Source organism: Zingiber officinale, chromosome 6A (genome assembly GCF_018446385.1).
Source record: "Zingiber officinale cultivar Zhangliang chromosome 6A, Zo_v1.1, whole genome shotgun sequence".
NCBI classification, from domain to species: Eukaryota; Viridiplantae; Streptophyta; class Magnoliopsida; order Zingiberales; family Zingiberaceae; genus Zingiber; species Zingiber officinale.
In genome coordinates, this window is record NC_055997.1 from 27585474 (window position 1) to 27602495 (window position 17022).

The 17022-nt window shown below is 40.0% G+C and overlaps 1 protein-coding gene and 1 pseudogene across 1 annotated transcript; both read left to right on the forward strand.

Annotated features, from left to right (window-relative positions):
• Window positions 1–4854: 4854 nt before the first annotated feature.
• Window positions 4855–5669, forward strand: LOC121993827 (annotated as a pseudogene).
• LOC121994706 (protein TIFY 10a-like) lies at window positions 5630–6103 on the forward strand (the record flags this gene model as incomplete). The annotated part of the gene is made up of 2 exons (XM_042548650.1): window positions 5630–5917; window positions 6035–6103. Coding segments are annotated over 2 exons (357 nt in total), but the record flags the coding sequence as incomplete, so codon positions are not given.
• Between the last annotated feature and the right edge of the window lie 10919 nt (window positions 6104–17022).

Below are 17022 nucleotides of genomic sequence, written 5' to 3' on the forward strand. Positions count from 1 at the left end.
AATCAACGTAATACTTCCAACAAATCATAATAGACACGAGTGTACATACATCACAAATATAATCAACAAGATACCTCCCATAATACCATACACGTGTACACATACCATAACACAGATTTAATCGACATGATATCTTCAATAATACAATCAGACACATACACCGAACTACATAGCTATAATCCACAAGGAACCTACAATAACCATATCGGAACATGTATACAAATACTACTTGCAAATGGACAGTCTATCATAGGACTCCTACAACACATAACAATCATATGTGCATGCAACATAAATATGAATACTCAGCATATTTACCCCAATCCACCTGGCATTCCCTATGCTACCTTCTAAGTTATCCAACTAGGTACATACAGTCTAAAATTAAAGTACACATGGAATAGGATGCATCGATCCTCTATAGACTGACCAAACCGACAATGGTATACGGCTAATTCAGTCTTTTCCACGTCAGTACAAAACATGTACTTAAATGTGCTCTAGATACCTAACTAAGAACAAATAACCCAAAGATTCGAACCTCTAAAAATAAAGAATGACAATCCCCTACTGATCGGACCAACAAAACCAAATCGATTATCTACTAACTAATCAAGAATACATTAATCCTCCACAAGCAACTAAGGTATATCAATCCACGACTACCTAAATCATCAAGTGTAAATCAGACTTCTACTAACCGATCTAACCAGAGTAAATCAATCATCTACTAACGAAACTAACTAAAGTATATGTAGTTATTGGATGAGTCAACAAGAATATGTAGTTACTAGTCATTACCTAGCACCTAGCTAATAATAACGGAGGCTGGTATGTGCCTCCATCTCATAACCAACTAGTAGTAACAGAAGCTAAAACTACTGGTGTTATGATTTGAAAAGTCTCCTGAGACCATAATCCTTGATCTCTATTAGGGTCGACCATGATCAGTGGTTTACCTAATATATAAAATATATGCTATATCAATTAGACAAGTACTAATAAAGAATGCTAATACATGTCATAAACTATAATAGTCAACGGTGCATATACTAATAAAAAGGTAGGATAACAGTATACCAACATAGCTCATATAGCTTGGAGATGTCCTGGCACTGTCAGTTCCCAAAATTCGAAAAGTCACATCGAGAAAACCAAATCATGAAATCCGAAACACAGGAAATAAGACTCGTAAACCTGGCTCTGATACCAAATAAATTGGTATCAGATAAATCTCGAAATCTGTAACACGATATACAAACAAGTATCGCCAACTTGGCTCTGATACCAAATAAATTGTCACGCCCCGGGGGAGTCCTTGTCCGAAGAAATTTCGGCAGCATCTTCCTTGCACGACTGACAATCTGAATCATTTCTATAGACACAATATACCTCAGCCATAGGCGGCTGGAATATACACACAACCACGTAGTTTGAATGCAGCCTACTCAGCTAATACAATAAAAATACAACCACGCAGTTATATGTAAAACTAACAGCCCACTCGGCTATACCAAAACCAAACACAACGGAAAATACAATTGACAACACATACAAACTAAAAATGAAAACTGCTAGCCGGCTAGGCTTACACCACACAATAAAACAACACTCCAGAAACAAAACCAGAACACAAAGCTAAATACACAAATTTCATATACCAAAATAAAAATAAATAAAAGCGAAGACAGGTCTTCTGATGTGATGTGGGGACCGGCAGACGGGATACTCCAAGCGACTCAGCAGATACCTAGTTGACATGTATAGTAAATTATAACAAATAGTAATAACTATGGAGTACAGTCTCCTGGACAAAGCCTAGAAAATGCACAATAGAAAAGGGCTCAAGGGAACTGTACTCACCAGGGCCTCCTATCAGAATAATCAGGTCGTCAGACCGAGAATATTATAAATCCTGTATGCATGTCAAACATATTCATCCATCCAAATGCAGCATATAAGTGCAATAAACACAATCAGTAAATGCATCAATGCATATAATGCCAATGACATGGTCACCCCTGACGCCAGTCAGCCATCTCATACACGATGGTGAGACCGAGTGGGTAGGGCTGTGACAACCGTGCACTCTGCCGTCACTACTCCTGATGAGTGACCGAGTGGACGGGATTCTGTCGGAGTACACCTATCCTCCTATCCCAAATCATAAGTGGGGGAGCACAATGCTATCATCTTCCGGTACACGATGACGGGGAGGGATCCCTGCCGGCTACCACGCTGTGTACACTACCCATGAGCGGACCAACGGAGCCAAACAGAGCAAACTGTCTGCCGGCTACCACGCTGCGTCTCTAAACCAACGGAGCCTAACAGAGCAGAACTGTCTGCCGGCTACTACACTGAGTCACCGGACCAGCGGAGCCTAACAACAGAACTGCCACACACCTGCCTGACATACCACTACCCCTTAAGTGGTGGTGTGTGCAGAGCCATGTAACTGGCGATGTGCTCAACAATAATGGAGCAGACTATCGCACAACATGTAATCATGCGAGATGATGCATGACACTAAGCATAGCAATATCCTGAGCCTATCCATATATATATATAAAATGTGTACTCTATTATCAATGGTCAGATCCAAAGATCTAAGGTACACAAGTCAGGTATGGTATAAATAAAATCCTTGGTCCTGAACATAATAAGGCATGGTATGTCACTGCCTCTATGAGCATATATATAATCATGTGGGTACCAACATAAAATGCATAACAGATGAGCAAATAAGTATGTAACAGGTATCCAGTAGTGACATACCGAAACAAGAACGAATATAATTATTACTAAAGATTATAACCTGCTAAACATATCAACATGACATTATCAAAGATAAGTCAAGGTACCCGCCTCAAATAGCAGGTCCAATCCAGTCAAATTCAACTTCGGAATACTCATCTCGAATCAACGTCCTGTACCAATCAATGTGTATATTTTATTTAGCTAAATTCAAATAAGTAGCTAAATAAAATCTCTAACACTAAATTAGGTCAAAAACCCTAATCAACACATAAATATAAACCTAATTCACAATATGTATCACTATCTAGAAATCAAATCACACAATGATCTACAACTAAGATCAATTTCCCTACTCCTTACCTCAAATTCAAACCTCTGCTCTTGATCCAAAACCACTGGTGATGCTGGTTTGAGTGCTGCCGGCAAGAAACACCACTGGAACCAAGATCACCTTCAACAGATCCTCACTAGATGGAATCAAGAGAAGAGACCAAGCAATGAAGATCATAAATTAAGTAATATACCTAGAGCCTACCTTACTCCGAGACCTCCACAGCTTCAAGAAAGGAAAAAGCAGTGATCAGCAACAGAAAGAATCCACATAAATCCGTTGCTTCCCCTCTATTGATCGCGGGAATCAACTGAAACAGAAAAATCAAACAGCAGAGATCACGGATCCAACAACAACCCAACTCACCTTGCTGTCACCTTACCCTCACACCACTACTGTGAAGAGGAGGTGAAACCCGAAGCTAGGGCATGACACAATAGACCACAAGCCGACAATGAACCTAGGGCATGATTAAGAAAGAGGAGAGGAGGGCGGAGCCTAGGGCACGGCTTGACACATGGTTTCCCGGCGAGCCTCTGTTGACCGCAACTAGGAGAGGGAGAGGTCAATTAGTGCTTGGTGGATAGAACGGAGGAGGCAGCCGACTCTTGCTCAGGCACCGGCGAGGAGGGAGAGAGGAGGATGCGTCGGGGAGAAAGGAAAAGAAGAGGATCGGGTTGTGTTTTGTACTTGGGAGAAAGGAAACCGCAGATCGCGGTTAGGGCAAGGGATCGGCGTCGGGGATGACACGACACAGCGAGGAAGGGAACTAAGGAAACGACGTGTGGGGAGAAGGAAAAAGAAAAATATAAAGGAAAAGAAAAATAAACTTTTTCTCGTTTAAATGGGATAGCCTAAATAGGTTTTCCCGGGGCTCAATTTTTATCACCGTAACCGAAGTCATACGGTCTCCGAAAAATTCCAAGAAAATTTTTAAAACTTTCAAAAAATTCCCTTAAGGTGTTATGCCCATTTTCGGTATTTTACATTGGCGCTCACTTGGCTACCAGGATTCATAAATTTTTATTATAACGACCCGGCCCCTCAGCCCCTTGGGTGGCCCATTTGGCGACCCCTTGGCGGTACCTTGGCCGGTCCAACTGGCGACCCCTTATGTTGTAGACCGATGACCCTCGGCCGTGCCGTTACGACACTCACTTGGCTACCAGGATTCATAAACTCTAGTACTTAGCCTGGAGGTCTAGAGTTCGAATCCTAGGGAAGGCAAAAATCCACTGGACAGAGTGGGAAGACCTAGTGAGTAACGGCACAGCCGAGGGTCGTCGGTCGACGACATAAGGGGTCGCCAATTAGGCCGGCCAAGGGACCGCCAAATGGGCCGCCCAAGGGGCCGAGGGGTCGGGTCGTTACATAGTCAATATAAAAAGAAACTAGCTCAAATGGTCCTGCTCAATACACTCAGAGTGTACTAGTGTAATTTTATAGTCAAGATAAATTAATACCAAATTACACTACGACTATTCCAATGGTTTGTTCCTATCCATCTTAGTCGTGAGCTACTATTTATAACTTATAAGGAACTGATAACATGATTTTCTGTGTGTGACACCACACATCATGTTATCTATAATATAAATTAATTGAACAACTACACTTAGCAAATAAATGTAGACATTTGACCAATGTGATTCTTTATTTCAAAATAAATATTTAAAAAAGATAGACTTTTAGTATATACTCTAACAGTTTTCCCATTGGTGTGTTTGTGTGTGTGTGTCTCTCTGTTTCAACTCCTGTAGTGAATGGGGAGGCAGCCTTGCTGCGAGAAGGTAGGGCTGAAGAAGTGGCCATGGACTACGGAGGAGGACAAGAAGTTGGTCAACTTCATCCTCACCAACAGCCAATGCTGCTGAAGAGCTGTGCCAAAATTTGCAGGTCACCAACTTTCTCCTTTTCGATGTTTTTTAAGGGCATGGCGCCATTGCTCTTGATCATCATGTCGAAAAATTGTTGTTGCAGGGCTGTTGAGGTGCAGGAAGAGTTGTAGGCTGAGATGGACGAATTACTTGAGGCCTGATCTGAAGAGGGGATTGCTGTCGAAAGAGGAAGAGAAGATGGTGATCGATCTCCATTCACAGCTCAGAAACAGGTTTCTTCTTCTTCTTCTTTATCTTCTTCTTCTTGAAGCTTCAATTTGTTGATCTCAAACTAAACTTGATGATCTTGCAGTTGGTCCAAGATTACGTCGTACCTTCTAGGTAGAACCGACAACAAGATCAAGAACTACTGGAACACTCACATCAAGAAGAAACTGAGGAAGATGGGCATTGGCCCCGTGACTCACAAGCCATTGCCTTCAGTACCGCCCGACGAGCCTTCGCAGCAGCAATAGCATCAAGCTGTTGATGCAATAGATCGTGGTGATTCCTAGAAGCAGGAAGATGAGATCGAGATCACCACGAGGAAGGACACAAAATCCTGTGGCTACTTTTAAGGAAGAAAAAAAGAACACAAAATCCCATGTTATTTTAAGGAGGAAATCACTATAAGATCCATTCTATGATAGAAATTTGAAGGCGATCTCAGAGTTTGTCTGGCTACTTTTATTGCAGGGAAGCACAAAAATCACAACTTTCAATCTTTTACGGAGGAAAGGTGCTGGTGTTCGACAATTTCCCAGCTGAAAAAGCTAAGAATCTAATGAAGCTAGCAAGCAAGGGGAGCTCCACTACTAATAGCTTGACCTGTGTACCCCCTTCCCTCCTTACTGAAGCCTTGACAAGCTCAGGATCATTATCTTATCAAAAAAACTCAACCTTGGTTCCTAAAGCTGCTAGCAATCCCGTGGTGCCCCTACTTAAACCAGCATATATAACCTAATCTTTCTAGTAGTGACACCAAGCCAAGATTTTATTGGAATCTCATGCAAGATTATAGTATACTTAATATGATTAGTTACTGATCTCTATGTTCTATTGTTGAATTGCAGATCTTCCTATTGCTAGAAAGGTTTCGGTTCAACGATTCCTCGAGAAAAGAAAAGATCGGTAAGTAATCCTTGTCTGCAAATGCACAAGAAGTGGTTGATTGTTTTAGCTAGTTTAATCAGTTTAACCCAAAATTTTCAGGACAGAGTTACTTAGCTATGATGATTGCAGTTCCTGCCCTCGCCATGTTCTCCTATTTTGCATTGCATGCTATTTTTGCAGATGCGGGAAGAGAAGTATTATTCATACTCTACCTTCTCATTTCTTCTTTAATGCCATAACACATCCTGTCTTTTCCTTTTCTTGATAGAAATAAAATCTAAAAGATTTGGACACTCCAGAACTAATTATGTTCACTACTCTGATGTTTTCAGGATGCTAATCAGATCTCTCCTTTCATCTTGATTAGATTGTTTTCTGTTCTTACACGTTGACTTTTTCTTCTATCTGTGTTATATACATTTGTCCATCTTTTTTCCTATGTCTTAGGTAAGTCGGCAGCGTACCAAGACTAGATGCATGATTTTTCTTAGTATATTTTAAACATCAGCTGAGTTTAGATAATGGAAAGCACTTTGTTGAATCACAATTTTCATCCATTCATAAGAGATAATCATATTCCAATGAGTTGACTGGTTCAACTCAAAACCTTATTGCTTATGGTAGTATTTTTCAACTACTCGACCATTGAATTAAACTCTAAGAGATTTTCTGTTGTTATCCCAAGGTTCTTTTGATGTGATCAAACAAGTTAAGTTAGATCTTGTTTTGTTTAACTTTGTGTCTAAGTGTGCAGGATCTTAGGGGCACAAGAAGTTGAGCAAAAGATGCAGCAGCGAGAAGAATGGCACGGGAGAGAGCCGACGGGTTCGGTACATCCGAGGGATGAGGTGTTACGGAAGAGTACATGGGCGGACGAGAAGGAGGCGCGAGGCGTTTCCGAAGGACGAGAAGCCGGAGCGGAAGGTTGCTCGAGAAGGATAAAAGTTGGGTTTGGGTGAGCCTTATTCCGGATGGTCGAAATCACCTAAGAGAGCGAAGCTGGAGTGGAAGTCCCGAGCCGAGGCAAGCAGCACCAAAGCAGAGGGTCCGGACCAGAAAAAGTCAACCTTATTGACTTTTAGGGTTTGGGGGCCCGGACCCATTCCGGGCGCTCGGAACCTATTTTTATCCACATCCAATGTGGATGTTGACCGTTGTGTCGGGGATAGAATTCTATCTCACTCCAAGAGCCTAGAACCCTTTCAGACGCCTCGACCAGGGCTATAAATACTGCGTTAATCCAGAAGCTAAAAAACAACAAGCAATTCTTGATACAACACTTGTGAGCTTTTCTGTTTTGTTTAGCTTCTTCCTTTCTGAGCTTTCATTGATGTAAAGAGGATTCTGCCCCTGAAGGAGAAATTAGTGCGCATCATTTCCATGGATTAACAACCTCTCTAGTTGTAACCAAGTAAAACTCTCTGAGTCTCTATCTTTCAATTTCTTTTTGTTGGTGCAGGAAGCATCCGACGATCGAACCCGTGTTTTGATAATGGCAAAGGGTTCAATGTTAAGTTGTTTTGTGATCTAACAATTTGAATGAGCTTGCAAGAAAGTCCTAAGTGTACTTAGGCAAAAGTCCTAGCTGCGGTTAGGCAGGTGGAAAACCCTATGGGGTGGAAACCCTAGGTCATAGGGGGCAGTAACCCTATGAGGAAAGTCTTGGCGGGTCGAGGATTTTAGGCAAAAGTCCTAGGTGGTGGTAACCCTAGGTGGAAAGTCTTGGTGTCGCGAACCAGGTGGAAGACTGGATGGGTCGGGGAGCGGGCGTCCAGCAGAAAGTCTGGAAGCATCGAGCGTCGAGCAAAAGTTCAGTCGATCTGGAGGATCATGCTGGCATCAGGTAAATCTCCTGAGTGGAGTAAGTGAGGGCACGTTCCCCGCAGAGGGAACAGTAGGCGTTGGGTCGACCGAGGGTTTCCGGTAGGAAATCCGAAGTCAGACCTGGACAGTCCGGAGACTGTCAATATTTTATTTATGACTATTATGTGCTAACTTTGTTTTGTAGGGTATGTGTTTGGGACTAACACATTTTGCAGGAACAAAGGAGCAAGTCACACCTCGGATGAACAGTGTCCGAGGCGCCTCCATGGAGCTTGGAGACACCTCGGGTGCAGAGTGTGAGCTGGCTGCGAAGAGGAGCTGGAGGCGCCTTGGACTAGAGCTTGGAGGTGCCTTGGGGTGGCCATGGAGGCGCCTCAAGCAGGATAAGAGACGAACTTTTCAGCACTGATCCACGCGGCTGACTCGGTGTGTTGGAGGCACCTTGGATGGTGTTGAAGGCACCTCCAGTAGTGCATAAAAGGGGGTCTCGAGGCAGCAGAAAGAACACAACTTTCTAAGCCATCTTTGTGCAACAAGCCGCTCAAGAACGACCCGACAACCCGAAGCTCTGAATCTGCTATTTCCTTTTGTTGTTCATAAATTTAACATCTTTTATTGTACATAATTTGTAACACCTTTCGAGCTTATAGTTGTTTCCTACCGGAAGCGATCAACGATCGCGGGCCTTGGAGTAGGAGTCGCCACAGGCTCCGAACCAAGTAAACCCTTGGTGTCTTTCTGTGTTTGTTGTCTTTTACTTTATTCTGCTGCTTTAACTCGATAGTTTTACGAATCCGAAACGCGAATTAGCCACGGGCACTATTCACCCCCTCCCCTCTAGCGCTTCTCGATCCAACAATTGGTATCAGAGCGGGGTCGCTTCGATTTGGTGCAACCACCAATCAAGCATATTTTTTGTGGTTATTTTTCAGTTTTACGAAGTCAATTAGAATTAGCTTAATAGCTACATTCTAATTCTTTTTACGAATCAGTTTTTGCTTAAAATTGGTGCAACACCACTCGAGCTCGTTATTTTAACTTTATTCCCGCACTACTAATCCAAGACCTAGTCTTGGGACATCTCATTCTATTTTGTACTTGCATATTAACTAAATGGCCCAGCAAGAAGGATACAACACTGTTCGTCCCCGCTCTTCACCAGAGAAGATTTTGGGCACTGGAAGGGACGAATGGAAAATTTCCTAAAGATCCAGTTCGAGATGTAGATGATCGTCAAGACTGGATTCCAACTGCCAACCGATGAAGACGGCAAGCCTACACCCTGCGAGAACTGGGAACCAGCTCTAATCAAGAAGGTGGAAGCCAATGCCAGAGTGACCTGCACCCTCCAGTGTGGACTGACCAAGAAGGAGCTCAACAGAGTTGGTTTGTTTTCAACCGTAAAAGAGCTATGGGAGAAGTTAATCAAACTGCACGAGGGCACCTCCGACACCAAGGTAAGCAAGAGAGATTTATTGTTTAATAAATTATATAATCTCAAAATGCAGGAAGGAGAGACAGCAAGTCAACTCCACACACGTATTCAAGATATTCTCAACTCCCTCCACGCGATCGGGCAAAAGGTCGAGAACAGAGATATAATAAGGTATGCTCTCAACGCGTTTCCGAGGAGTACATTGTGGGCATCAATGGTAGATGCCTACAAAGTCTCCAAGAATTTATCTTCTATAAAATTAGATGAGTTATTCTCTGAGTTTGAATTACATGAGCAGACTAATGCACAGCCAACCAAGAAGGGCATTGCTTTGGTTGCAGGTACAAGTAGAACACGCGAACCAAGACCAAGGAATAGAACCGAACCAGAATCAGATGAAGAACCTGACTCAGATGATGAAGACAACGAGCTAATGGCTGAACTCGTCAACCTTGTAAAGAAGTTCTACAAGAAGAAGAAGGGGTTCAACAAGAAGGACCTCAAGAAGGCAGTTCAGTCCAAGGAAGCCCAATCAAGCTCTCGAAGGTAAAATTTGAAGTGACGTGTTATGGCTGCAACCAGAAGGGACACATCAAGGCCAACTGTCCCAACCAAAAGGAGGTAAAGAAACAAAGAAAGAAAAAGGTCTTGAAGGAAACATTCGAAGAATCTTCCTCAGAAGACGACGATGATGAACTCGATCGGACGAGTTTCCTTGCACTAATGGCCCGGGACCATATTAATGTGTCCGAGAGTGAGAGCAAATTGGAAGTCAAGTCTGAGAGAAGCCGCGGACTCATGGCTTTGCTCTTGGGCTTTCCCCAAAAGGCCTCATGTCAATGGAGATATCTTTCTCTTTATAAACCCATGATCGTTCCCATGTGTTTTCAATGTGGGACTATGTTTGCAACCTTGCAACACCAACACTTTTATTTATCGTTTATGCAAGTATTCTTTTAAGTCCGAGAAGGGTTCATTTGTTTTGATTTTTTTTGTAAGGGTATTCAACCCCCCTTCTAGCCGGCCAATGGTCCCAACAAGTGGTATCAGAGTCAGGACGCTTCAGGAGGACTAACCGCCAATCGAAACACCAAATCAATGGTCAAACCGAGCATATACCCACCAAAGTTCGAGGGGGAGTTCACTAGATGGAAAAAGTGAATGCAGGTATTCTTTAAAACTAACTTTGAATTACTATTAATAATAAAGTTTGGTTTTGTAGCCCCCAAGAGTAAGGAAGAATACTAATGGATGAAGAAGGAATAGGCCGACTATGTAGCAAACGACAAAGCAGAGTTCATCTGTTGTGCGTCCTTCCACCACAAGAAGTCAACCAGATTGGCACCTACGACTCAGCAAAGCAGCTTTAAGAGAAATTCCTTGAGCTACACGAAGGGACATCCGAAGCCAAGCTCGTGAGAAGGGACTTACTTCGCAACTAGCTCACCAACCTATGATTTGAAGAAGATGAAGCGATTGCACAACTTCACTTAAGGATTAAGAAGCTCATCACTGAACTTTCAAATTTCAGAGAAAAGGTAAGCAACCGAGATTTGCTAAGGTACGCTCTTAATGCATTCCCTAGAAATACAAAATGAGCATCACTAGTAGATGTCTTCTATATCTCTAAGGACTTAGAATCTATTACCTTAGAAGATTTTTTTTCAACTTTTGAAGTGCATGATTCGAGATGTGCAAGTACAAAGGAGCCGAAGCACAACATCGCCTTCAAGGCAACGAGAGACTAACATGAGTCAGAATCCTCTCTCGACGACAAAGAAATGATAATGATGGTAATACATTTTAAAAAGTTATTTAAATCAAGAAAGACTAACCATCCGCAGGGTAGAAAGAAAAGGATAATCAGATGCTACCACTACAACGAAGAAGGGCACGTTAAGGACAACTATCCTAAATTGAGGAACAAGGATAAAGGAAAGAAGCTTGTCCAAACGAATAAGTATAAGACTTTAAAGGCGACGTGGGACGAAACGTCGTTCGAATCAGAAGTTGAGGCTTTCTCTGGGCTTGCGTTGATGGAAAGTCATCAAGACAAACATGAAGAAAGCTCCTCCGAAATGAGCATCGAGAGCATTGATGAAGGGGGAGCGACATTAGAAGAAAGTAGTAGTTCATGGGGAGCTACGGACAACGAGATCGACAAGGTAAGTCAGGTACGATCTCTTCCTCTCGATAAAATATTTAAATTTGTTAAATTATTATCTAAAGATTGTTGTAAATTAGAAAAAGAAATTAAAGAATTAAAAGTAATTCTAGAAAAATATTGTCCATTAGAAGATTTTGATAAATTAAGGCTAGAAAATGATAATACAAAAAGAAATAAAAAAACTTGAAAAATCATACATGATATATAGTACAAATATTAGAAAATATAATTTGAACTGGTATTTTAAATATCACAAAGGAAAAATTAGGAAAATTTCAAAGAAATATGTTCCTAAAAAATTCTTAATTAATTCTGTTGGTTGGAACCTATATTGGGTTCCAAAGTCTTGTTTAACTTGAACTTTAATTAGACTTAGCGCTTTCAGCGAGAAAATTAGACGTTTAATTTCCTTATGAGGCTTTGTCTAGAAAGTGGTTGTTGCTCTAATAACCAAGAAGGCCTAGAGGCTCGCCACAGCTTGGAAGCCAAATATTGAAATAAAATGTTTAATTGACTAAGTGATAAAACATTAAAATTTAAATTAGATAATGCTTTGAATAGTTATTCTATTTTTTTTTTGGAAAATTCTTAAATTTTTGTATGCAAATCTGTTTAACTTTAAAAAAAAATTCTCATTTTTTAAACTTAAAGTTTTTTAAAATTATTTTATAAACTTGTGCTTTACCAAAATGTATTTTATATGTTGCACAAAATTTTTTAAAAACTTAGAAAATTTTTTCCTTAGAAAATTGTTTCTTACTTAGAAATTTTTTTACTTAAAAGTTTTTTTACTTAAAGTTTTTTTAAGTATCATATTTACTTTACCAAAATGTCTACAAAAATTATTTTTTTAGTTTTTTTAAAATTTATTTAACTGAGAAAATTATTGATTATTTCATAAAATTTTTACATAGATTTTTTTTAAACTATTGTATTTTTAGTGCTATCAAAATTATTTTAAATATTTTAAAAATCTTGATAAATTTTTCAAAATTATTTATAAATCAGAGTTTTATAAAAGTTACCCTTAGATTTTTTTTTAGTACCCTATTTTTTTATATGATCAAAGGGAAAGAAGGGAAGATTAAGTCTAGGGAGAGGTAGATTATTTTTTTTAATTTTTTCACTTGAATTACAAATTTATACAAATTTATTTCTTTTATTTATATTTGTTTATCCTAACTTAACTTAGGTTGCTCACATAAAAAAGGGGGCGATTGTTGGCACCCCAATGTTGTTTTGATGTGATCAAACAAGTTAGGTTATGCTGTGTTTAACCTTGTGGCTAAGTGTGCAGGAGCTTAGGAGCACAGGAAGTCGAACAAAAGGTATAGCTAGCAAGAAGGATGACACGGGAGAGAGTCGACGGGCTCGTCTGAGGGACGAGGTGCTGCGGAAGAGTACGCAGGCAGACGAGAAGGAGGCGCAAGGCATTTCCGAGGGACGAGAAGCTGGAGCAGAAGATTCCTCGAGAAGGTCGGAAGTTAGGTTCGGGTGAGCCCTATTTCGGATGGTCGAAATCACCCAAGTGAACGAAGCCAGAGCGGAAGACCCGGACCGAGGCGAGCAGCACTGAGTAGAGGGCCTGGATCAAAAAAAGTCAACCTTATTGACTTTTAGGGTCCCGACTCTGAAACCTCTTTTTATCTACATTTGACATAGATGTTGACCGTTGCATCAGGGATAAAATTCTATCCTACTTCAGACAACTAGAACCCTTTCAGACGCCCTGACTAAGGCTATAAATACAGTCTTGGTCCAGAAGCTAAAAAATAACAAGCAATTCTTGATACAACACTTGTGAGCTTTTCTATTTTGTTTGACTTCTTCCTTTCTGAGCTTTCATTGCTATAAAGAGGCTTCTCCGCCTAAAGGAGAAATTAGTGCGCATCAATTTCTTGGATAACAATCTCCCCGGTTGTAACCAAGTAAAACTTTCTAAGTCTCTATCTTTCAGTTTCTTTTATTTATTGTTTATGCAAGTGTTCTTTTAAGTTCGAGAAGGGTTCATTTGTTTTAATTTTGTGCAGGAGCTATTCAACCCTCTTCTAACCGGCCAACGATCCCAACACTTTCCAGCCCCACACACATTTCATAGAATGAATGAATCAAAAGTTAAAAGATGAAATAGTTTTGAGGTCATGCATCTGTGTGCAGGGTATTTTGCATCCTTGTCATGGTTAACAAGGTTAAAGATTTCCTTTGGAGTAGCCAAGGGATTAGCTTTCCTCCATGACACAGATAAGCCAGTGATTTACAGAGACTTCAAGGCTTCAAACATCTTACTAAATTCTGTAAGTCATCTTTGAAACATCTTCATCTATTGACTCCTTGCAAGTTTCAAAAGACAAATGTTTCATTTTAACAGAGCAGATTGATAAAATACTTGTTCACTTATCACTTATCATAACACCATAAGAAATTGAGAGTGGAAAGTTACCCCCAGAGGAAATATTGTCTCTTCTCATGTTTAAGGTATCATTCTTCTTTATTTTTTTGTATACCAGACTTCTTGTATCAAATTTACTAATTTTTTAAAAGAAAAAAGAAAAATGAATGCATGTAAGTCTATTTTGAATGTTTATGATAGTAGAGTTAAACTGTGTCAATCCACATGGGGCATGTGAAAGTTTCAGAGAATGAGAATGCTTTGGCTGTGTGGACCGCAGGACCGTGTCACATTTTCATATAAGAAGAAGACTTTGGCCGTGTGGACCACACGGTCGTGCCACCAGACCAGAGCCAAAGCAGCACATGGCCATGTGGATTCACACTATCGTGTCACGCCCCATGCAAGGGTCATTCCAAGTGCTATAAAAGGGGTTTTTCTCCCCTTCTCACCAATCTTTGGCTTGGGGCTTGCCCCCATTCCTTGGAGAAGGGTTCTCCCCCTTGGGAGAACCTTAGAAGCCTCATCTTCACCGATCCGTCCACCTCCAAAGCAAGGGAATGCCTCCAAGGATGCTACGCTTCAAGGATAAGCACTCTCCTCTCTCTACTTCTTTGTATTGGATTGTAGTTTTATTCTTTCTTTATCTTTGGTTGTATTTCCTTTGCTATGGAGTAGATCTCTAGATTTAGGATGTAGGAAGTAGCTATGATGTGATTACGGATGTATGAACTATGAATTTATACATTTTCTTATTCAATGAAGTGTTTATGACATGATCTATGTGTTTTGTGCCTTGTACATGTTTAACGAAATATGTGTGGTAGATGCATGTGGATTGTGGTGGATTTGTCTTTATATTAAGGTTGCTACTAGACTCGATAATCGGAGGATTCTTAGTGACAGAGGATACCCATTCAACTGGACATATTATGCCCATAGTGACAGAGGGCATCGATACTTACCCACTTTCTAAAGTCAAAAGATCTTAACATAGGGACAAATCCTTGTTAGGACATTCTAATTGGAGTAGATACTCCGGTGTTACCATTAGGAAATACATTAGATAACTCTAAAAATGTTTGACCGGGGGACCCTGTGACAAAGGGTAACCTTTTAACCAGACTTTCTAGGGTTTCTTCTTTACTTAATCATGTTAGGACTCGGGTAGACTCTCCGGTGCAACCTATGCGGGATTGTGCTGGACTTTGATTAGAATCCCTACACAAATGTAAACATGGAGTTAAGGATATGAATAATGCATAGGGACATTAACTAGTATCATGGTGAAACCAAAATCCTAGCATCTATCCATCCCCAAATCCAACTTCACTCTCTTATTTCTTCTCTCTCCTTCTCCTTAACCTTTCTTATACTTACTCTCTTTCTCAACCAACTTTTCATTTGTCTAGATAATTCACCATGCGAAGTTAACTAGTGCTTAATTTGTAACACCCGCCCTTCCTCTTGCCCTGGCACGACAAGGGCGGCACTACACGAACATATATACATGCATATGAAATCATTGAAGCGGAAGAAATTTTTTTAATAATTTAATCATATAAACAAAACATGTGAACATGCTAGCATTCATGCATATAAAATTTGATTTTTTTCTATCTATTACTTGAAACATGATACATGCTTGTTTAACTAGATCATAAAACTTACTAAATAAGGGGAAAACTAAACATGTATATTGTTCTCTAGAGTTCATGATAACTAACAATTCTCTAATTAAACAAGTATTTAACATTTCAAGGTTTCATGGAACAGAAGAGAGTATAAGTTCACATTAAGCATTCAACCATCCAAACAAGTTCAAGATAATATCAAGTAGCAACCATCAAAAAGTATCAAATGGGAAAAATAAGTTAACATGCAGAACTTAGAATATGCATAAGTCCTGAAACACAAAACAGATCTCTTCCACCATGCAACTGCCACACACATCTTTGCCCTTCCTGCTGCTCCCTTTAGTTTAGCCATGCTTTACCCTTTTCTGCAGTACAAGGAAAATAAAACTATAAGCACATAGGCTTAGTAAGATCCTTTCCTACTCACAAAAATCATAAATCATGAATTAAACATGGAGTAGTGATATATTCATTTAACCACATCTAGATTTCACCTTTCATGTTAGTACGACGTAGTGTCATATTCATTTAGGCAAATCATAACATAGTATAAGTGAGCATAAGCATAAAGTAGTAGCATGTTCTTCTAGGTATCATAGACATATCTCAAGAGAGCATCTTCCTAAAGTATAATAATCACATAACATGAAATCACATATAGATGCAAGATGTTCTTTTGAAAACATCTATTATATAAATACTTAAACATAAATCTCAACATGAGGGTCCGGCATTGTACCACATACATGAATTGTGCGCATCCTAAATAAATCCGAGGTAGCTAATCCCGAACCTACTAGGAACTAGGCCCGTGCTTCGACCTAGGGGCAACTTAGGAGCCCATCCCATGGACCATTCTTAGGGTCCGGTACAAGCCATACAAAAGTAAAATAGAATATCATGTTTCTTGTCATATCATGAAGAGTGCATAAGCATCTCTTAGGTCTTATGTTACTTGTCATATCATGAAGAGTACTCTTAATCCCAACTTATAGGGAAGCAACTCTTAGGCATTTCCTCATACATAAGCCTTGCATAAACATAACATGGTAACATAAAGTCCACATATCACATAACATACCATGAAGAGTCATTATCATGCATAATTGGGGTTTTGATCTTTCTACAAACCCTAATTCCATGTCTTGGCCGAAACCTATAAGCATGATTCTAGGGTTCTTATAAGTAACTTTAAGCATGAAATATTAAATTAATATCACATGATACATGGCATAACAAGTGAGACTCTTAGCAAGCATACATGAAATTTTCAACCCTACTTCCAAGTCTTGGCCGAAACCTATAGAGCATGAATCTAGGTTTTCTTTTAATCAACTTCAAGCATGAACTTTAAACTAATATCATTGATCATAGCATGACATAGAAGAAAACCTAAGCAAGTCTAGTTGGAGTTCAACTTCCCTAAGCCTTTTCATTTTCTTCTTGGCCGAAACTTACAAGGCTTGTTCCTAGGTTTTTAAGCAACATA